General features: G+C 37.7%; 1 protein-coding gene across 1 annotated transcript in view; it reads left to right on the forward strand.

Moving 5' to 3' along the window:
* Positions 1 to 22,619, forward strand: part of Fras1 (Fraser extracellular matrix complex subunit 1) — a 452,968-nt gene that overhangs the window by 292,897 nt on the left and 137,452 nt on the right. The window contains exons 29-30 of the mRNA XM_013020100.1: positions 3,494 to 3,578; positions 6,513 to 6,839. Coding sequence (XP_012875554.1) covers positions 3,494 to 3,578; positions 6,513 to 6,839 — 412 coding nt within the window. The remainder of the gene's footprint in view (positions 1 to 3,493; positions 3,579 to 6,512; positions 6,840 to 22,619) is intronic.

The following is a 22,619-nucleotide window of genomic DNA, read 5'->3' on the forward strand; positions in this document are numbered from 1 at the left end:
TGCCACACACATACTGCTCTTTCTTAGTAGCTAGCTATCTGCTCTCGTCTGGGGAAGATCGATACTCCACAAACACTTTCAGCTGCCTGTCATCATTTCCCTGTAATTGCTTAGAGAGTGTGCTTCTGTTTGAGGCATTTTCATTTTATCACATAATTATGGATAATTTTCTGATGTGAGAGAAAAATTCCAAGTATAATGTCCTAGATTTGGGACCCAGCAGAGACAAAACTTGTAGTACAGCCAGATGGTAAAGCTGCTTCCTCCACTGGAGAGTTGTGTGCAGTAGGGTTGGGCCAGAGAAAAGATGGAAGACACATGCTTTCCAAGATGTCGTGTGGTCCATAGAATTTCAGAGTTGGAAGGCAACTTAGAATCACAGCGAACTTTCTATTCTCTACTTTATGAGATTAATTGTGGTTGATTTCTAAGGCCAATCCAGCATCTCTGTGATTCTGCACACATTTCTGGCTGTCTTCCTCTTCCCAGTTTATACACACTTCAGGAATGCGATTGAACTTGAACACTAACCCAAGCAAATAGAGCCCTATAATTAGCAGAGTAAATCCACTAAACCAAAATCAGAGAATGGACCCTGAAGATTACCCTCTTCAATTTTCCTTCCCCTTCTTCTGCTTTGTTAGTGCACATAATGCACCATAAAGTGTGTGTAAGCAGGGAATTGTCACCCGGGAAAGAATAAGGACAATAAGGGTAAGGACACAGTAAATTATTTTCTGCGGTCAATACTAGACTTGATTTCTTTTTCATTTTTTTGTTTGTTTGTTTGCTCGTTTGTTAAGGCTGAGAGATAGGTAGTGAGAAAAGTAGATGGTAGTTCATCTCGATATTCAGACCCAAAGGTGCCAAGGAGTCTCAAAAGATTATGCTCTAGGAGCAGAAGCATCTAACACTAGCTGAGTGCTAGCTCTGAAGCAGGCACTGGGTTATGTACGTTACATGACATGACATGTTTGTAGTCTATAGATAAGGAAACTAGGGCCTTGAGCATATGTGTCATCTTTCCTGAGGCCTCATAAACTATAAATACAGAGCTGGTACTCTTGCCCCAACACCCTTTAATCCTCAGACTCATATCTTTTGCCACAATGATTTGTCTCCCTAATAGTCTACACAGATGTCTGTCCTCAAAGAGTAAAGATTACCGCATAAAGATGTCCTGCTACAGAGATGAAGTATAAGATTCATGTGTCTAAAGCTCTCTTCAAATTCCTGTTGCATCTGTATTTGTTATTGCTGCAAGTATAGTTTTTACGTATCTACATCAAAAACACATACATGCATACAGAGAGAGAGAGAGAGAGAGAGAGAGAAGAGAAAGTCAGTCAGTCATTTGTCTCAGAACCACTAGTGAAAAACACAAAATTCCATAAGAAAAAGTTAACCTTCTTTCTTGCTTATTTTCTTACTCACACATTTTCTTAAAGAATCTTATGTTTTTACCCCTAAACAGGACCAAAAAGTGGCAGTTTAGGGAATTATTATAGTATCTTTATTTTTAATGAAGAGGGAGACCCATTTTAATGTTAAGTTTTCTTTGTTTAAAAGGCACACAAAATAACAAGAATAGTAATAAAATGAGTTTGGTAGAAGCTTATGAAGAAATAACATTATTTCTTTCTAAATGATACAGAAACAAAAGGAGCAATCTGCCACACAGGTTTGTGTTTTGTTTTGTTTTCCATGAAAACATTGCCTGTGATTGCAATTGGAATTCTTTATGATAGGATTCCTTTGGGGTTGGAATGTTCCTGTGGAGTGAGCCAATCTGTAAATGTTGTCAGAGAGAGGTTGATAAGCTGGCACTGCTGGGATGCTAAGCGCTGTTAAGGACCTCAGTGCTACCCAAACTCATTTTCCCCTTCTTGGTTCATTCTGTAGTTTCTATCAATTGTATTATGTTGAATCTTGGAGGTGGAAATGGAGAGGGAAAGCATTAAAATGGAGCCTAAAAGGTGCTGGAAGTTGGAATAGATGGAAGGAAGACACAGATAATATTTTTAAAGTCTGGTTTATTGAGCTATTATTTGCATTCAGGGAAATTCCTTGTTCTGAAGCATTCTCTTCTATGAGAGGCTCAGGCAAGATATAAGACAAGTTTCACTATTCTCCCTGCCAAAATCTCCTTTGGGTAGTTATTCCCTTCTTCCACCTAGCATTCACTGATCTGGTTTTATGCCATGGATCTGCTTTTGATTTTTCTAAAACATCATGTGAATGGAACCAGACAATATAGAAGTCTTTATTTCTGCCATTTTCCATGATGCTTTTGAGATCCACCCACATGGTTTCAGGTACTTAGTTCGAACAATACTTTTTAAAGAATCTTTAAAACAATGGTCCTTGTAGTAGACCAACATTCAAAATCTCACAAAATGCATATCACACATTTTGCCCATCAGAAGTGAGCTCCATGGTTAGTTTGGCTTTGAAGGTGGACAGTTGATTCTTCCTAACAGTCTCAGAAGCTGCTGGAATGACCCCATTGACAAGAAGTCAACCCTATTTACAGAAATCAAGCAAGAGCTTTATGCCATTAGTAATTGTGACCGTAGTTTTAAGTAATGGAAGACAATTTGATTAAGCTGATGTGGTAAGATTTACAGAAGTGCTTTCTATCTCATAGATATTTAGAGCAATTGTAATCCATAGCAAGCCCAGAAACTAGAATTGTGAAGGAGAAACAGAACTCAGTCCTTCTTTTATCATATGTTTCTATTCATCGGCTACATTCATCTCTGTGACAGGCAAGCTTAGTCCTTTTCTTTAATGTGACAATCTCTGGTTGTCTCTTAGTCAGTGGTGAGACTGCCTGCTGGTTGCCGGACCAGGCCTGAGTTTCCAGGGCAGAATCAGCCTTAGTTTCCTAGTTTCATTCACTGTGAATGTTGTAGAGTTGGAGAAAAATAGCCATATAATACTATATTACAAATGTTATTGGGGCTTGTTTGTGTGAACTGAGAAGGTGTGCAGAGATGGTTTACTGAAAAGAGGGAATAGTTAAGAACCTGCTAGAGATTATAAGAGATTGCTTTTTATTTTTCAATTTAATCATTAGCTTATACGTTACTAACCTGCCTTGGCCTGGCAACTAATTTATATTATAAATTTAAATTTATAAGGCTGGAACTCTACCACTTGAGCCACTTCTGGATTTTTTTTTGGTAGTTTATTGGAGATAAGATTCTCATAGACTTTCCTGCGTGCTTGGGCTGGCTTCAAATGGCTTCAGATCTTACACTCTTGAGTAGTTAGACTTATAGACATGAATCACTGGCACCTCACTAGTATGTTAACGTGGATCATACTATGTTTACTTTTGGTAATTTTTAATTTACAGTGTGAATATTACATTATTATAGTAGTTGGATCCAAATTTTTACATACAGAGAACCCTAAAATTTTTAAACCTTGACTTTCTAAAGTCTCATGTAATGATTTGATTTTCCCATTCCTTCCTTCCCTTCTATAGGAAAGGTTATTTTTCCTTGAAAATAAGTGACCAGCAGTTCTTCTCTGAGCCACAGCTGATCAACATACAGGCGTTCTCAACACAGGTAATAAAAATGTGAAGCCAAGCACAATTGTACATGCCTCCTAAGTCACACAAGCATGTCACTGCTTTCTTGTAGTTTTTGACAAAATGATTGCACTAAACCAATCTTGTTTTTGATTTACCATGAAATACTACTGGAATTCTTTTTAGCCCTTTGGGTAATAGCGCCATCCACAGTGGCAATTCTTAATGCATTTCTTGTACTCAGAGTTTCACATGAGCCACCCTGCTGTTGATCTTTATGCCACTCTTCTGAAATATTATTATTTTCAATTTTTATATGAAGAAACTCAAGCATGAGAAGGTTAAATAGTTTATGATGATATAGCTAATAAATGTATGGTGATATAGCTAATAACTACCCCAAACTAGAGACCTAGCTTCAGAAACTAAACACCTTATGGTATTTTACTTACTGTTCAGCATCTGATACTCATCCTGCAGAACAATTCAACGCTCTTAAGACTTTTCCTTGTTTTTAGGTAATTAAGTCCGGAGATTGTCTATTTCTCATTCAGGGGAATGGAATATGCAGGTATTAAGGAATCTTTTTAAATGAAATGTTAGGGTGGTCACCAGGAAATCATAGATCTGAGGAAGTCAAGGTAGAAGTGATTCAAGTCAATGGTATGATCCTTCATACTTATCCCTCTGTCAAGCTGTATTCTTTTGTTGTTGGTGGTGGTCATTGTGGGGCTTGAACTCAGGACCTGGGCACTGTCCCTGAGCTCTTTCACTTAATGCTAGTGCTCTACCACTTTGAGCAACAGTTCTGCTTCTTTTCTGGCGGTTAATTGGAAATAAGAGTTTCACAGATTTTCTTGCCCTGGCCGGCTTTGAACGGCAATCCTCAAATCTCAGCCTCCTGAGTCGCTTTAATTATAGGCATGAACATTGGAACTCGCTCAACCTATATACTTTTATGTCCAGAATATATACAATGGAAGAATTTCTTAGAACTAAGTGTGGGGATTAAACAGCTGAAATATACAAAGGAAGTAAGAGCATGTGCACACACACACAGCCATGGGTATACACACAGACGTGCACACCCATCGGTGTCCATAAATTGTGACTGGCAAGAGGATGGAGCACTGCTCTGGGAACAGAGACTACCTCAATCTCTAAATCTCAGTATGTTTTGAGGAAGACACTAGATTATTGTGTTTAATTCGTATTTTAATATGTTTGCTCCCAAAACAAAATGGACCATGGGTAATAACAAACGATCCTAACTGACTGACAAAGTGTATTAATAACCCAATGTCTGGTAATGACAGTATATCATTAGGGATTATTTAGAGTTACAAATGTTGAGGAAGCGATCCTAAATTAATGTGTAATTTTTGTTTTAATTGAAGCTACCATATACAATTCTAAATTTGGGCCAGACTAATAATTTGTTACCCTAGATGTTCCTTAGTAATCAAACTCAGATGTATTGTTTTGATCTTTCCATTTGGATTAATATGGAGATCTAAGAAATATTTACATGCAACTTTCTAATCTCAGATGATAAATTCCCATGGATCCCTGAGAAATATTTGTTTTCTCACAATCAGATGTGAGAATAACAAATGTACTTCTTCATTGTATTTATCTGATCACTTTCAGCTTTGTTAGAGTGGAATTTTAGAAGGCAATTTTACTTTGTTTTTGTCCCTTTAAACTTCTGAGACATTTACAAATAATCCTGAGCCTTCCTGAGACTTTTCTCATGTGAATTAATTTGGTATTTTCCCTTTACAGATTTCAACATCACCTTTGACTTTTCTTCCTTCAGAATATGAGGATCCATTGATTTCCCATGCCCCCCTCTCCTTCCCCCCATGTTAGAATTCTCATTCAGGAATTATGAGATGTAGTTACTATCCAATTTCCTACTCTGTAGCTACTCTAATGATGCATCACTTAGAAATCCCTTTAATGGTGATTGTCATTTCCAGGAGGCCAGGAAAGGACCCTTGGGTAGTTTTAAAAGAAAGTCATTTTGATTGAAGAAAGCAGTGTGTTGAGAAAAGTCCTGAATAGCTCAACTTTAAACAATGTGTTTAAAAAAAAAAACTAAGATAATATTTTCTTTGGCTTCTGGCCTGACTTTCTGTGTGTCTGTGTGAGTTTTATTCTGTTGTGGTTCATTAACTTCAATTTTTTTATGAAAGAACTTCTTATCTGCTTACTTAATTTGTGGAGGTAAACTTGACAGTCCCAAGGAAAGCACGTTAAATTTTCTATATTATCACTGACACAGGTTAACCAGGTGGTTCCTTACTCACCCAGAGCATGGTCTCATCAAGCTTTGTAAGTTGAGTCAGGATAGAGCCCTATGGAGATTTAGATGAGGAAACTTGAAGAAGAAAATGAGAGGGACTAGAAATCGCATGAATGCAGAATACAGAAGTCAGCATGTTACACTGAGTACTAGAGTGAAGCTCATAAACTCCCAAACACAGGTCCAGTGTTTCCATGCCACTTGTTAGTCTTACTTGGATGTGTTCAGCTTAGTTGGGTGTTCTGACACTTTTCACAAAGGAGATATAATACAAAGCAAAATGTGACAGACTTTAGAATTCAGAAGCAAGGAGCTCCTTTTTAGTGTAGTTTTTTTTTTTAATGGCATTACTGGGGATTGACCCAGACGTTACACTTTCTAGACAGATGCTCTAATACAAGATCTACTTACTCTGCCAGCTCAAGAAAATGATGTTGAAGTGGCTTCAGAAACCTCTAGAACCCAGAGTGAAGTGACATCAATTACTGTGACTATGTGACTGATCACATTTCTGACAAGTGGTCGACCATAGAACAGGTTGGCAGTTTGTACCAGAGCAACAGGGTTTCTGTAGCTCGTAAATAAAGTTCCTCTTTCCTGACTTCCTCTTTCCTTGTGAAATGACCTTTCTCCCCCACCCCCTCCTTCCCTTCAACTCCACAGGCTCCTTATGTGCTCAGAAATGAGGTTCTCCACATTAAAAGAGGAGAGCAAGGAACCATCACCACCCAACTGCTTGACATCCGGGATGATGACAATCCACAAGATGTGATCATTGAAGTGCTAACACCTCCACTTCATGGCCAACTGCTCCAAACATTTACATCCCCTGCATCTCCTATCTATCAATTCCGACTGGATGAGCTCTCCAGAGGCCTTCTCCTCTATGCTCATGATGGCTCAGAGAGCACATCTGATGTTGCAGTCTTCCAGGTCAATGATGGACACTCCTTCCAAAATATTCTCTTCCATGTGAAGACTGTGCCCAAGGTAGGTGTCATGTATAGAGTTCACAGTTTCCTTATTTCTGCACGAAAAAATTTGCTGATAATATTATTTTGTGATATTTATACAATTAGAACATGAATAGTTGCTTATTAGTTCAAACATAATTTTTAGATAGGTGTTTATTAAGTATCTATAGGAGGAAGTATGTAGTTTATTGTAAGCTCCCTTGATCTGAAAGGGCACTCTACCAAACGAGACCTTTCTGAGACATTTTGGTTTACTGATTAGCATTAAACTTATATTCCATATGTCTTTTTTTTCACCTTCCTGATCTTGATCATAAGAATCAAGGCATCTCTGTTTTTGTCTGCCCTTTTCCACTACCTTAGGACATGAGAAATTCATTTTCAGGTAATCTTAATCAAAAGAGATGGATTTAGCCATTCCATTAGTACAATTGGAGTGGGATGAAGGATTTCTCTGTATTGGTAGGGGGTTTTGGCCTAGGGACTTCACGCATACATTGTGGTCATCAACATGTCAATTTCTTATGCTTTTGCTATGTCTGTGAACATCATTATGGTTATTTGCTTAATATTTGCTTACTTTTTTTCTTTTTAAATAAACTTGCTTTTCATATTGTGGTCTCATACTAACAAGCAGTGTTAGTAGTACTAAGACTATATTAAGTATGCTATAGAACTTCATCAATAGCTGGGCATGGGTGGCTCACACCTGTAATCCTAGCTACTCAGGAGGCTGAGATCTGAGGATCAAGGTTCCAGCTAGCCCAGGCAGAAACATCCATTAGATTCATCTTTGATTAAGCAAAACATAAAACCCAGAAGTGGAGCTGTGGTTCAAGTTGTAGAGTGCTAGCCTTGAGAAAAAGAAGCTTAGGGACAGTGCCTAGCCCTGAATTCAAGCCCCAGGCTCGGCACCAAAACAAAACAAAACAAAATTCCTCTGGGTACTCTGTCTGAGGAAGGTAGGATTCAAGGAGAGTGGATACATACAAATGGAGAGAGAAAGAGGGGGCTAATACAGTCATAATATTCCATGCACATATATGAAAATGTAACTAGGTAACGAGGGGATGAGTGGGGTTGGGATAGAAAGAGGAGAAACGTGACCTTGATCAAGAGGCATTGTACTCTTAAATTAGCATACAGAGTCGAAACCACTTTGTACAACTACTTGAGGATAATATTATAAAAAAAATTTTTAATTCAGAAGTTGGTAATATTTCACTGCCTTTGCTTAGTACATCACAAACGGTTCTTTCTCCTGGTAGTAGATTGGGAAGCACATTTTTTAAACGTTCATTCCAAATATCACCGGCCTTCACCATGTCATTAATGATTAGCTAGAGAGATTGATTTTCTGAGGATGGTTTAAAAATCACTTGTCACTTTCCCACCACTGATCACTCAAAACTGGCGGTAGGACCTCCTGAAGGGAAATGGCTAAATCTAATATGGTCTGCTAACTAGTTTCTCAGGCTCTTGCCTCATTATTTTCAGCTGCTGAGAACAGTGGTTGTGGCATGAGAGAGACGGAGTACATGAAGGCTGATTATGAGATAGAGTTGGCAGATGGCCACCTTGTAGCTAAGCCTAATTATCACCCCCTCGCAATCACCCTGGGAGATGAAGTTTAGTTCTAGAAAGTTGAAGTCTAGACAGACTCAGAAAGTTTTCTTTCCTCTATTGTTGGTTTCCTTCCAAAGGATGTACAGGATTTCAGGACAACTCTCACAACCACTTTTCCTATCTCTGTGATCAGAGCTCAGTGCCATGTATTGCACACTCATTCTGTGTGGAATGGCTAAAGATCAAACGGTATCTCTAGGATTTTTGTGACTAACAAGACAAAATTAAGAACTTATCAGGAAGGCCTAAGCACAGAACATTAGAATCCTTGTAGTTATGTAGGTATTACTAGGTTTGTTTGTGATTCCTGCAACAGGTTGTACCTGTTCCCTTTCCTTTACCCTCCCTCTGTCTCCTAGATCCTATGATTATTGATGGATGAAGTGAATCATAACATAGACACCAGTGACAAGAGCCTCAGCATCTGTCAAGGGTGTGCTAATAATGAACTTGAAAATAATTGTTGGTTGCATTATACAAATAATACTACTTTTTAGGAATTAAGTTTGTTTTTTTTGTTTTCGTTTTTGTCGGTCATGGGGCTTGAACTTTGGGCCTGGGTGCTGTCTCTCAGCTCTTCAGCTCAAGGTTAGTGCTCTGCCACTTAAGCCACAGTGCCACTTCCGGTTTTCTGAATGGTTTACTGGAAATAAGAGTCTCGTGGACTTTCCTGCCAGGGCTGGTTTTGAACCTCGATCCTCAGATCTCAGTCTCCTGAGTATCAAGGATTACAGTTGTGAACCACTGGTGCTCGGCTAAGAATTCTTTTCTTTATGATATCCTGCTGCAGAAGGTTAGAATATTACTTTGTTTTTAAGGAAAGTTAGGAAGAAGAGTTTACATTTGTTTTGTTTTGAACATTTATTGGACACTAAAAGTTGATGTGAATTATGCCTTTTGATCTTCATAGTCATTCTGTGAGGTTTATACAATTAATTTTAATTTACCAAAAGAGGAAATGAAAGCACCAAGCTTGAAAACATTTGTTCTTATAAAGGTATTTATTGCCAACCTGTGATTTCTTTTCAGTGTGTCTGCCTTTGATACTTAACCACAAAGCTTTTTTCATTCTGGCCTGTACTTTTCAATGGCTTTTTTTTCCTACATATTCTTTTTCCTTTAATGAATAAATGAAGTCAATAATTTACTTGTGTTTACAATGTCCTATCCAAGCAGACTAGGCCTCAAGCCTGGACTCTTTCCTCTGGTTTCACACAGCTTGTTACAAGTGTGACTATTTATAATCATTAGTCTACTAGGTCCAAGAAGAAGGAAAAAAGATAGCTTCAACTATTACAACAGTCAACACTCAGTAGCTATGTAATCAGACAGGACTGGTCTCATTCCAGGAACCATTTCTGAAGATGGGCATGAGATTTCTTACCCGGAGGCTGCCTATGTGTTAAATGTGAGGAAGGGTCAGATATTGGGTGATATCTAGCTGATGGCTAACATGGAATGGCCACAGGATTTCTATTTAATTCCTATTGGGTAGACATACAAATTAACACTAATCTTAGCCAACAGAGAATTTAGCTTGCTTTTCTTTTCCTTATGAGAGGAGGTGTTTTGAGGGGAGGGGCTACTGTTCGTTTTATCTTCTTGAACATTGTAAGGAGAGTCTCAATACTTTTTTTGTTCAATGGTGGATAAAGCCATGGAGGCCACAGTTGAGTGAGCAGGTTGAGTATGTTGAATGGTTAAATGTGTTTTCCTGTATCTCAGGAAATCTCTATGTCACATAAGCAATACTCGGGCACCTCTGCTATCACTGGGGTGGCTCATCTAGGAAAGAGCAGAGGGACCATCAGTTTACCCATGTTTTCCAGATTTTTTACTACTTCCCTCAGACTTGGTTTGATATAAATCTGGCTGTCACCTCCAGTCATAACTTCATCTACTGAGAAGAGAATAGAACCTGGACTGCTATGGAAACAGGTTATGCTTTGGGAAAGAGACAAAAGAATAAAACATATTATAAGTAATAATGAATTCTCTGCTAAATAGGCTTTCATTCATTGGATAGATTTGGAAACTCAAGCCTGTTGAGATAGGATTCTTAGACAGTCTACATCTAAATAAGGGATAAAAAGTGGACAGGGGCTTATCATGCTATGCAGTGGCCTTCTTTCTACCGCTGAGTTTTCACAGAATTACCTGCTTTTCCATTAACTAAGGTGCCTCTGGAAATCATGCCTTTTTCTTTTCCGCTTTGGTGGTAAATCTGATGATCTTTCTGACCTCATTTGTTGTTGTTTGAGCAGTTCTTTTAATGCTTTAATGATAAAAGCCCTCAAGTGCCATACTATCAACAGGATGGAAAAACTGTTGCTGAGAGTCCTTTCTGGCTGTGGGTAATGCCAGTGTGCAGCTATAAAGCCCATTGTGGTTTTCCTCAATTTCATTAACAGCTGCCTCCCTTTTGTGCTCTTGCAGGGAGAGTCAGTTTGATAATAGTGTGTGTATGTGTATGTGTGTGTGTGAATTTCAGACATAAATGAATAAAAATCTATTTTACAATAAATAAACCTTTGCCACATGTCAGGTTTTCCCTTTTAAGGGAAAGCTTGCTTGGAGTGTTCAATCCAGTGTCTCATAAGGGAACACTCAGAATATGTTGATGTAAGTGATTTATCTATCTATCCATCTTAATTGAAATCTACAGGGAGCAGAGATTTGATATTCCTGACCTGGAATTATATGCTTCTAAGGCTCATGAACACACTCATAAACATAAAATTTTCCCAATTATATTCTCCTTCTTGCTGATAAATTTCTCCTTACATCATTACATGTTTCTTCCCTAAAATCTTCAATGTCCTATAAAACGAAAATTTTAAAACTATGAGATGGACATGAGTGTGGTAGCACAAACCTATAATTTTAGTGCTTACGTGGTTGAGGCAGAGAGATCAGGAGTTCAAGGCAAGTATAGGCTACATGTTAAGACTCCATCTCAAAGGAAAGGAAGGAGAAAGAGGAAGGAAGCAGAAGGAAGGCAGGAAGGCAGGCAGGCAGGCAGGAAGGAAGGAAGGAAGGAAGGAAAGAAGGAAGGGAGGGAGGGAAGGGAGGGAAGGGGAGGGAGAGAGAGAAAGTACTCTTGCACACTAAGGAATATTTTTTATTTGTATAGAGTAAGTAAAATAATAGTCACTATTATATCCAGCTGTAGTCGTTTTCTAAATAGTGATGTATCAAAAACTTTTATCTCGAATATGTTGGTCTGGGATTAGGTTACTATCATTTCAGCTGAAATTTAACTGTTTATGATTCAATTTCTAATTTTGAGGGAGAGGGCTTACATTTCTGTGAGATTTTTTTTTCCTTTAAAGGATAGAGATTTACCTGCTCTCTTATTTGTGGCTCACACATTAATATTTTTATTGTAATATTATAATATGCAATACCTAAGCTTTATTACCAACATTTCTATATACCTACTTTTCTAGGAAATGAATTAGAAGACCTATTTAATTTAAAGCACTATTTTAGTCATGCCCTCAATTTTATTTGTTGGGATTTCATTGCCTGCTAATGTACTCTGGGAAAAACATAAAACATCACTGCGATGGATATCGTTCAACTACTAAGATAGCTAATTTCTAATGTTAACAGGAATACTTGCACTGATGTGCAAGGGGGAAATCCATAACGCTGTACAGACTGTTTAAAAAATTCTGTTTCATTTTGGCTTTTTTGGACACTTTAGCTATACAAAAAGATGGCATATATTTCTATCCTCCTTTTCATGAACATTCTCCTACACTCTCCCAAAAGAAAACAATATAAGGGCTGGGAAGGTGGCTCAGTGGTAGAGTGCTTGCCTTGCATGCCTGAGGCCCTGGGTTCGATTCCTCAGCACCACATAAGCAAAAAAAGAAAAAAGCTGGAAGTGGCACTGTGGCTCAAGTGGTAGAGCACTAGCCTTGAGCTGAAGAGCTGAGGGACAGCGCCCAGGCCCAGAGTTCAGGTCCCACAACCAGACCCCCCCCCCAAAAAAAGAAAGGAAACAATATAAACAACTACCATCATGATGCACAAAAGATTTTTAAAACTACTGTATCAAGGAAAAAGTAAAAACCTTAAACTATTTTATGTATATAACACAATGAGTTTTAAGAGATGAACGTAACAATGTGGATAGGAAGTGTACTCATTACCTTACTCATGTAACTGTAACCCCTTTGTACAGTATCTTTACAATAAAAATATGTATTAAAAAGATATGAACATACCCATAAAACCATCATGACTTCAAAGTTTTCTTAATCTCTTTTATATAAGAACTTATCTTCTTAATAAGACACTTAAATTCCTTTCTTTTAGCACATTTTAAGTATACCGTTGTGTATTGATAGCAATGGGCATTGTACTATATCCATTTTCAGAACTTACTTATCTTTCAGAACTGAAACCTTGTGCCATTGGACTGCCATGTTGTTCCTCCAGTTTCCTAGCCCTTGTCAACCACCACGCTACTCTGTCTCTGTCTGTGTGAATTGTCATAAAAAATATGGCTATTTTGCATCTACATGTGAGATATAGTTTCTGTCTTCTTGTCTCTTAGCATTTTGTCCTATAGGGCCATCTACCCTATCCCAAATGCAGAATTTCCTACTTATATAAAGGCCAAATAAGACTGTGTTTCCTTTGTGTTTTGAGTTATATATGTAGTCATCATATGTATTGATTCTTTTCTCTCTTTTTTATTAGTTTACATTGGTTTTGGGGGGGTGGATTTCATTTTTACCTGTCTCCATGTACTTTTACAGTATATTCCAGTCAAGCTCATTTCCTCTGTCACTTTCTATGCTTGATTCCTTTGTCATTCACTCTTTCTCTTTTCTATATCTACTGCAAAATTTTCTTTGTGATTACCATGTGGCTTTTGTAAAGCATATTATAGTAGTCCACGTCAAGCTAACAATTTTATCTTCAAACACATTCAAGACTCTGCACTTTTACTTTTCCAGCCTCTCACCATTTTATGTAATTGGTGTCACAACTTATATCTCTGCATTATAAATCCACTAATCAGTTTCTTTTGCTCTACTTCTCTTTAATACATTTTTCTTTTGACTTTATATAAGAGACATACTATTGGATATAAACGGAATGCTTTATAGGGGAAATGATGATAACATATCTCTGCATGTTCAGTACAGTTACCATTTATTGAGAACATTTTTACTTTTCAGTAGGTTCATTCATGTGTGAGCAGCCCATGGATACAAAAAGTTATCTATACTTTCCTTTAGCAATGAGTTTTCTGCTCTTATGTGTTTTCATGTTACTAATTACCATCCTTTTGTTTCAGCTTAAAGAATTGTAGCATTTCTGTAAGACAGGCCTACTTGTGGTAAAATACATCAACTTTTGTTTGGGGACAGTCTTTATGTTTCCTTTATTTCTGAATAACAGCTTTATAAAATAAATTATTGTTGACACTTGGGATAAATTGTTCCACTTTGCCAGCCTACAAAGTTATTGGTGAGAAATCCTCCAAAAGTCACGTGGGTGTCACTTATATGTGAAATGTCACTTTTTTCTTATTGCATTCAAAAATCTTCCTTTTTTAACTTTGATTTCCTAAAACTTTGTTATATTGTGTCAGTAAAGACTTTGTTATGTTCAGAGTATTTTATTATGCATTTGGCTTCATTGGTCTAAAAGTTAATTTCCCTCATTCCCAGATTTGGAAAGGTTTTTATTTAATTTTATTTATGTATTATTGTCTTGAAGTAGTTAGACAAAGGAGTTTCCATTTAACAAAGCAGTTTATGAATACAGTGTATCTTGATCAATGTTACCCCTTTTGGCAATTCAATATTATTTTTTAACTTCCTTTATCTTTTATTACTATATATTGATTACAGAAAATAATGGATTGCATTATGACATTTTTCATGCATGTATATACTATACTTTGATCATTAGTCATTATTTCTCTTTAAATTGTTTTTGAGTAGTTGTCCAAAGTAGCTGTCATTTAACAAAGCAATTTATGAATATAATGCATCTTGATCAGTGTCACTCCTTTCAACATTCTTACTCATCCCTCCCAAACTACCCCTTCCCTCATTTTTCTTTTTTCTTTTCCTTGTCAGTCATAGGGCTTGAACCCAGGGCCTGGGCACTGCCTCTAAGCTCTTGGGCTCAAGTCTAGTGCTGTATTACTTTAAGCCACTGTGCCAATTCTGGTTTTCTGGTAATTAATTGGAGATAAAATTCTCATAGTCTTTCCTGCCCTGGCTGGCTTCAAACTGTGATCCTAAGCTTTCAGCCTCCTGAATAGGATTACAGGTATGAGCTAAAGGCTCCCAACCCCTCATTTTTCTTAATCTTGTAGGATGCACCTTGCATTCTTCACTTCATTCTTCTCATCATTCATCTACCTATTACCCTAAATCCTAACCCACCCCTTTTCAGTCTTGTTTCCTGATATTTATTTTGTTGAATTTCGACTTTGCCTTTTTTTAATAAGTTTTTTATTGTGAAAATACTGTACATGAGCAAGGCAATGAGTACATTTTTTCCATTCATTTTTTTATTGTGAAAATACTGTCAGAGGGGTTACAATTACATGGGCAAGATAATGAGTACATTTCTTATCAAGCATTGTAGCCTCCTCCTTTGTTTCCCCTTCCCATCCCATCCTCCCCCACCCCCCCACCTAACCCTCCTCCCCCCACCACCAAAGTTGTAAAGTTTGTTTACATAACGACTTGTATGCCTCATTGTTGCAATGGGTCCACCTGTATCCCTATTTAAACGATTTGTTTTTCCCTTCCCCTCCACAAATTATAACAACATCAAATACAGTGAAAGCAGGGGTTATACCATGGGGGAGGGACATACAAAGCAACAAAGAAATAATCTTATAAATGTGTTAGAAACAATCTCATGAAAGAAAAAAAACATTTGAATACATATCTTAGGGTTCATTTCTCTAACATCAACTTAACTGACCTTTTCTGCCTGACTCAGACATATACTAGTTATTCCAAATAAGGGAAACCATGGAACCTGTGTTTCTTTGGGCCTGGCCTTACTTCACTTAATATAATTTTTTCCAAGTCTTTCCATTTCCTAACAAATGGGGCAATGTCATTCTTTCTGATGGAGGCATAGAATTCCATTGTGTATATATTTCTTATGCAGCATTGTTGCTTCTCTTTTGTTTTTCTCCTACCATCCCATCCCTCCCACCTCCTCAACTATACCCCCCACCTAAATCGTAAAGTTCATTTTTCGACATAGCGTCTTGTACATCTCATTGTTGCAATGGGTCAATCTGTATCCCTATTGAAACATTTTGTTTTTTCCCTTCCCCTCCCCAAATTAAATACAGTGAAAACAGGGGTTAAACCATGGGGGAGGGACATACAAAGCAACAAAAAAAATCACATGGTACCTTATAAATACATTAGAAACGATAACAAGGAAGAAAAAACCACTTGTGTCCCTATCTTGGGGTTCATTTCACTTAACACTATCTTATCTGACTTTGCCTTTCTAAGGAATTACACTATTTGAGTTCTCCCTCGAATCTACCTTATTTCAATTAATACATTTGTATATAGTTGTATACCACCCAGTATATTCACCTATGAATTTGTAAGCTAAATATTGCTTCCATATGTGAGACAAAACATGGGTCCTTTAACTCTGGTCTTGACTTCACTTAGCCTTATTTTTTTCAGGTCTTTCAATTTTTTTACATATGGTTCAATATTGTTCTTTCTAATGGATGAGTAAACGTGTGTGTGTGTGTGTGTGTGTGTGTGTGTGTGTAAGAGAGAGAGAGAGAATATCATATTTTCTTGATTTTGATCCATTCATCCATTGAGCAGCATCTGGGCTGATTCCATGCCTTGGCTATGGTGAATTAGTGCTGCAGTGAACATGGTTGTAATGGTGGCTTTACTGTCTCATGATTCGTAATCTTTTGGATAAATGCCTAGGAATAAGCTGTCTTTGAGCAACTACTCTACTTTCTTCTGCTATTAATTGTGTGAAGCTCCCTTGAATTTTTCATTTCATTCATTGCATGCATTTGTTCTAGAACTTTTGTGAGTTTTTTGTTTGTTTTTTTATGGTTTCTAACTTTTTTGGAGATCTTTTTAATTTTGTTCATGGATTGCTTTCCTGACTTTTTGTTTTATATTCTGCCTATGTTCTTATTACACATACTTTTTTGAGTCATTATTTTGCATGCCTCATCATGTAGTTCAGATTTCCATTTAGGAAGGGGAAGTTACTGTAGCTAATATTTTCTTCCTTTAGTGGTGTCATGTTTCTGTGTGTGTGTGTGTGTGTGTGTGTGTGTGTGTGTGTGTGTGTGTGTGTGTTCCTTGAGTCTTCTATTATCATTTGCATTTGAACAAGCAATCATCTTCCTCCTTCTTTACTGGATGACCTGGGGGAAAGGGGGAATCATCACTCAGTTCTCTACCGATTGTGAAGTTCCACTAGACCTTTTCTCTGGATATGCCCAGGCTACTCTTTTTTGTTGTCTTCTGGGGTAATCCTAAGATTATAATCCTTCTCTTGAAATGTCAAAACCAATCTGTGTGCTGAAAGCTTTCCATTTATTTTCCTTATGTCAATACTCTGATATATTCAAGGTTTTTAAAAAATGTGTATTTTTATGTATTTATATATATTTATATATCCATGCACTCTCTGTAGAGAGTGTATTATCTGATGATAGAAGACATGCTCTCGACAGAGGCCAGCATGTACTGTTTGTGATGGAGCATAGGGCACAGGCTATGGAAAGGTTGTATGGAATGCTGGGAGTGCTTGCTACATAGAAGAGGAGTCTGCAAATCACAGCATCTTATGAGATCCATGGACTGGGCTCTTAGTGAAATGGATATGTTGTTTAATAAGATTTTCACCTATTTTATTGCAGTGATCTGCAATGTTATCCCTGTGGAGTCCTTTCTGTTTTCTCTGCTTCCAGAATATTCAGCCAAGGGTATTCAATACTGAAGGCCAGTATCCTTGGTATTATTCATGTCATGAGACAAAATAGGCCTCTTGCATACTGTTCTGTAAGGAATCTTGGCATTTGCTTTACTCTCATAGAAGAAATAATACTTTCATAATTTTTATTGTAAAAATATTGTACCATAGGGGTTACAGTTACAAAAGTAAGGTAATGAGTACATTTCCTATTGAGAATTGTTACCCCTCCTTTGTTTTTTACCTACTTCCCCTTCCCTCCCCACCTACCTAACTCCCCCCCACACAAGTTATAATGTTTGTTTTCAACATAGTGTCTTATACATCTCATCATTACAATGCTTCAACCTGTATCCTTGTTTCAGCATTTTGTTATTTCCCTTCCGCTTCCCAAATTAGAAAATGTATGTGTAAGATGCAGGGCACCAGAATCATATACAGTGACAACAGGGATTATACCTTAGGGGGAAAAACATACAAAAGAAGCAAAAAAAAATCACATAGTACATTAAAAACAACAGCAACAAAGGAAAAATCCTCTTGTGTCCATATCTTTGGGTTCATTTTGCTTAGCATCCATCTTATATGGTCATGTGTACATAGCTTTTGACTTTTTCTGCTTGTCTGGTAAGATTATCCTAGACGTATACTAGTTATTGCAAATAAGGGAAACCATGGGACCTATGTTTCTTTAGGTCTGGCTTACTTCATTTAAAATAATGTTTTCCAAGTCTTTACATTTCCTAACAAATGGGGCTGTGTCATTCTTTCTGATGGCTGATGGAAACATAGAATTCCATTACACACATCACATTTTTGGGGGGGTCAGTCATGGGGCTTGAATACGGGGCCTGGGCACTGTACCTCAGCTCTTCAGCTCAAGACAAGTGTTCTACTGCTTGAGCCACAGCGCCACTTCCGTTTTTCTGGTGGTTAATTGGAGATAAAACTCTCATGGACTTTCCTTCCCTGGGCTGGCTTTGAACCTCAATCCTCAGATCTCGGCCTTCTGAGTAGCTAGGATTACAGGTGTGAGCCACCAGCACCCTGCTATACCACATTTTCTTAATCCATTCATCTACTGAAGGGCATCTAGGTTGGTTCCATATCTTAGCTATGGTGAATAATGCTACAATAAACATAGTTGTGCTTTAGCTTTAGTATAGCCTTATGTGTGATCATTTGTGTAAATGCCCAAAAGTTTGATGGCTGGGTCATAGGGGAGCTCTACATGGAGTTTTTTGAGGGTCCTCCATACTGCTTTCCACATGATTGAACAAGTTTACATTCCCATCAACAATGCAGTAGGGTTTCCTTTTGGCCACATCCCCTCCAGCATCTGTTGTTATTAGATTTCTTGATTGTAGCCATTCTAACTGGGGTGAGGTGGAATCTCAATATTGTTTTGATTTGCATTTCTTTTATGGCTAGAGAGATTGAGCATTTCTTCGTATGTCTATTGGCCATTCTTATTTCCTCTTCAGAGAAGTCTCTGTTTCAGTTTTTAGCCCACTTATTAACCAGGTGGTTGTTTCTTTGAGGATTTGTTGTTGGGGGATTTAATTTTTTGAATTTTAAGTATATTTTAGATATGAGACCCTTGTCTGTTGTGTGGCTAGTGAAGATTTTCTCCCAATCTGTGGGCTTTCTATTCATCTTGCTATGTCCTTTGCCTTGCTGAAGCTCTTCAGTTTAATGCAATCCCATTTGTCCAACCTTTCTTTGATTTGCTGTGGGTCTTGGTCTTTATTAAGAAATTTTCGTCCTGTGCCAAGGAGCTGTAGAGTTTCTCCTATTCCTTCCTGTAAAGTTTTCAGGGTGTCTGCTTTTACTTCGAGTTCTTTGATCCATAGAAATCATACTCTTAAAGAGTCTTGGTTGTACCAGGCTCCAGTGGCTCACGCCTATAATCCTAGCTAATCAGGAGGCTGAGATCTGAGGATCGGGGTTCAAAGCCAGCCCAGGTGGAAAAGTCCATGAGACTCTTATCTTCAATAAACCACCAGAAAACCGAAAGTGGCACTCTGGCTCAAGTGGTAGAGCATTAGCCTTAAACTGAAGAGCTGAGGGACAGCACCCAGGCCCAGAATTCAAGCCTATGACTGACAAAAAAGAAAAAGAAAAAGATTCTTGGTTGTGTCTACTTGAAGGCTGGTAATACTGGTAAAATAAAACTTATCTTCTTATTCCTTCTAGTGCATCTATTCTTGGTTTTGTTTTTTCCTCCACCAAGGTACTAGAATCTTTCATTTGTGCATGGGACTCTCATAATAGTATTGTCATTTAATATTAGCTGTTAAAATTAGGGTTTCTGTAGTGTCTAGAGGGCTGGAACCTACTATCCTGCAATTAACATTCAAAAATAATATGTCTTTGTTTTTACAGAATAGTATAAATATTTATTTTATGTATGATTTCCTCTCCTGTCCTCTTTTTACAATATAGAAAGGAGTATTATTTGAATACCTCTAGAAAATATAAATTTAATCTTTTCTACTTTTGTAAATAGAGCTAAAAAATTATATACCCAGCCCTCCCCAAATAGTCCTTTAAAATGGTTGAATTAATGTGACTAAGAACAATACTTCTTGAGCCAGATGTTGATGGTTCATGCCCGTAATCCTAGATATTCAGAGGCTGAGAGGAGAAGGATGACAGCTTAAGGCCAGACTAGGCAGAAAAGTTTACAAAACCTCTCTTCAAAGAAAAAAAAAACTCACAAAAGACAAAAGTGAAAGTATGGCTCAAATGGTAGAGCAACAACCACCAATTTAGCAAGAGTGAAAAGTGAGGCCCTGAGTTCAAGTCTCAGTACTTAAAAAAAAGAAAAAAAATAAGGATTGCTTCTTGTGCCTAGTAATTGTTATTTGTTTCTTTTTAAGTACTCAAAAGGGTACTTTAGCAATGGAAGCATGTATACTCTAAGAATTCTAAAAGATATACCTGTGGGCCTTCAGAAGAACCACTCTAAAACATTGCAGTCTGTATCCTAGGACAGACTTTTCATCCTTTGGCATACAGATGCCATCTCTGTAGCACTTTTCCAGGTGCATAGTTTGACTCAGGAGATCTATTCAGAAGATCGGAGGGTTGAGTCAAAGATCCTGTACAATTCAATAAGGTCCTGGTGCTGGTGCTTCTGTTGTTGCTGTTCCGTAAGCACTGAGTAACCCCATACTGTCTCCTATTTCATAAGCACTGAGTGACCCCATACTGTCTCTTAAACAGTTGCATGTATACAGGAGATGGAAAACTGTGTTGATATGAATAAGCAAAATAGAGGTGTGGTAGAGAGAGAGAGAGAGAGCCATTTGAATAATGAGCCATTGAGGGTGTAGTGCTTACTTGCTAAAAATCTGAAAAGCAGTGTCACCCTTTAGTCCAATAATGTGGTTATTGGTGTTTGATTGATCTCTATAAACAAAATCAAAGTTGATAGGGCTGCTTCTATTAGAAGACTTCCTAGTAGTTAAGAAACCTGGGCCAAAATATAATGTAATATATAAAACCCTGTTGGAGTCAGTCTTGTCTTCCAGAACTCTGAACTAATATATGCAACATTTCTAACACACTTTCATGTTTTTGTAAATAATTTGCTAAACCCATTTTGAAAGCAGACACTTCTCAGGGATTTTTGCCAAAGTACCAATCAGAATAGAAGGTGCCTTGGCCACTGTTCTCCTTGGCATTTTTTACTCCATTTCCTAGTATGTGTGATGCAGATAGCCATGGTGGCCTTCTAGGTGAAATACTCAAGTCTTGAATGGCTGTAAAAGAATAGTTGTCTCTTCCTCCCAAGAGTTACTGTTTGCTCTGTTGTTTACGCTCTACATATTTGAAAATAATAACAATAACAATAATTTTAAAAACCATCCCTTTTCAAGTGCCCTATTTTTAAGATACCAGATTTACTGAATTTGGAAGTATGAAAACTGAACCTTGGAAGCCTTGCTAATCTCATTGTGTGGAAAATGTCAATTAGGAGGCTTGGGAAGAGGCTGTACACCTTGTAAATTGGGAGTGGCAGTGCTTTGTAATGACATTAGCTTAAGCAATTAAATTGGTGGCTTTCTCTGGAGTGCAAAACAGGTGATGTCTTCTAGCCTGCTACTCCCAACTTGGCTGCTTCCCTCTCCATCAGCCAACAGGGCTGTCAATGTGGCTTTGGGAATGTTTCTGGAATCTGTTTCTTGCTATTCATTCCCCCTGCAATTACTCTCTCATGGGCCTTCATCTTTTCTCTGCTGAACCACCACAAGGACTTGTTAAATGGTTTCCACAGCTCAGGTTCATCCCAATGCAAGTCGCTTGCCCTTGGAGCCTGTCATTCTAAAGCAGACTGATAGCCTATCAGTCAGATGATCCCATTTCCTTCCCTGAAGACTCCTGTTTTCTTTTCAGTGCCTGAGATAAATGGAGACTTTTAACTTAGTTTCCACCTTTTACTAGCTTTCCTTAAGATAGTGTCACTTTTTATCCATCCTCTTTTGGCTCCCTGAGCTCTCCTGTCACCAGAGCCTTGAATAGTTTATTAAACACACTGTGTGTTGTTTTCCCAGGTTTGCCTTTGCTGAAGCTGGTCCCTCTGCCTAGAATCTGTCTCCCTGCTTCTCTGCATAGACAGCTCGTTTTTTTTGTCATTCAAAAATGAAATCTTTCTTTAGGAAAATCATCCCAATACTTTTTTTTTTTTTTGCCTCGATTCCCTCTTAGCTTCTGGCTCAAGCTTCTTATGGAGCATGGCTTGTGAGGCATCCTAATTATTGGATGTCTCACCCTCTGGATCTTAAGTTCTGAAGTTAATGTCCTGCTTCAGACATTCTTGTATATTCAGTTCTCTAGTGAAGGAAATGACATGTGGTAGGCACTTAGGGAATAACTCTTGAATATGGTAGGCAGCAAGGGCAGGAGAGATAGACAAAAGAAGAAAGAAATGGAGAGACTTAGTCTTCCTGAATAACATAATTTACTTGCTGAAGACAAATGAGATGAAGGTTGAGTTCACACAGTAATATACATTACACAGTAATATGCATACATGTGCATATAGCAGCATGTAATATATATATATATACATGGTTTGTAATATGACTCTAGGTTATAAATCTCTGTTTTCTTAGTCTATCTTTAGCAACAATAAGAGCTAATAACATAAATGTATATATATGTGTGTGTGCACATATATGTGTAATATGTACAT

The sequence above is a fragment of the Dipodomys ordii genome, unplaced genomic scaffold, assembly GCF_000151885.1.
Source record: "Dipodomys ordii isolate 6190 unplaced genomic scaffold, Dord_2.0 Scaffold49, whole genome shotgun sequence".
Classification (NCBI taxonomy): Eukaryota; Metazoa; Chordata; class Mammalia; order Rodentia; family Heteromyidae; genus Dipodomys; species Dipodomys ordii.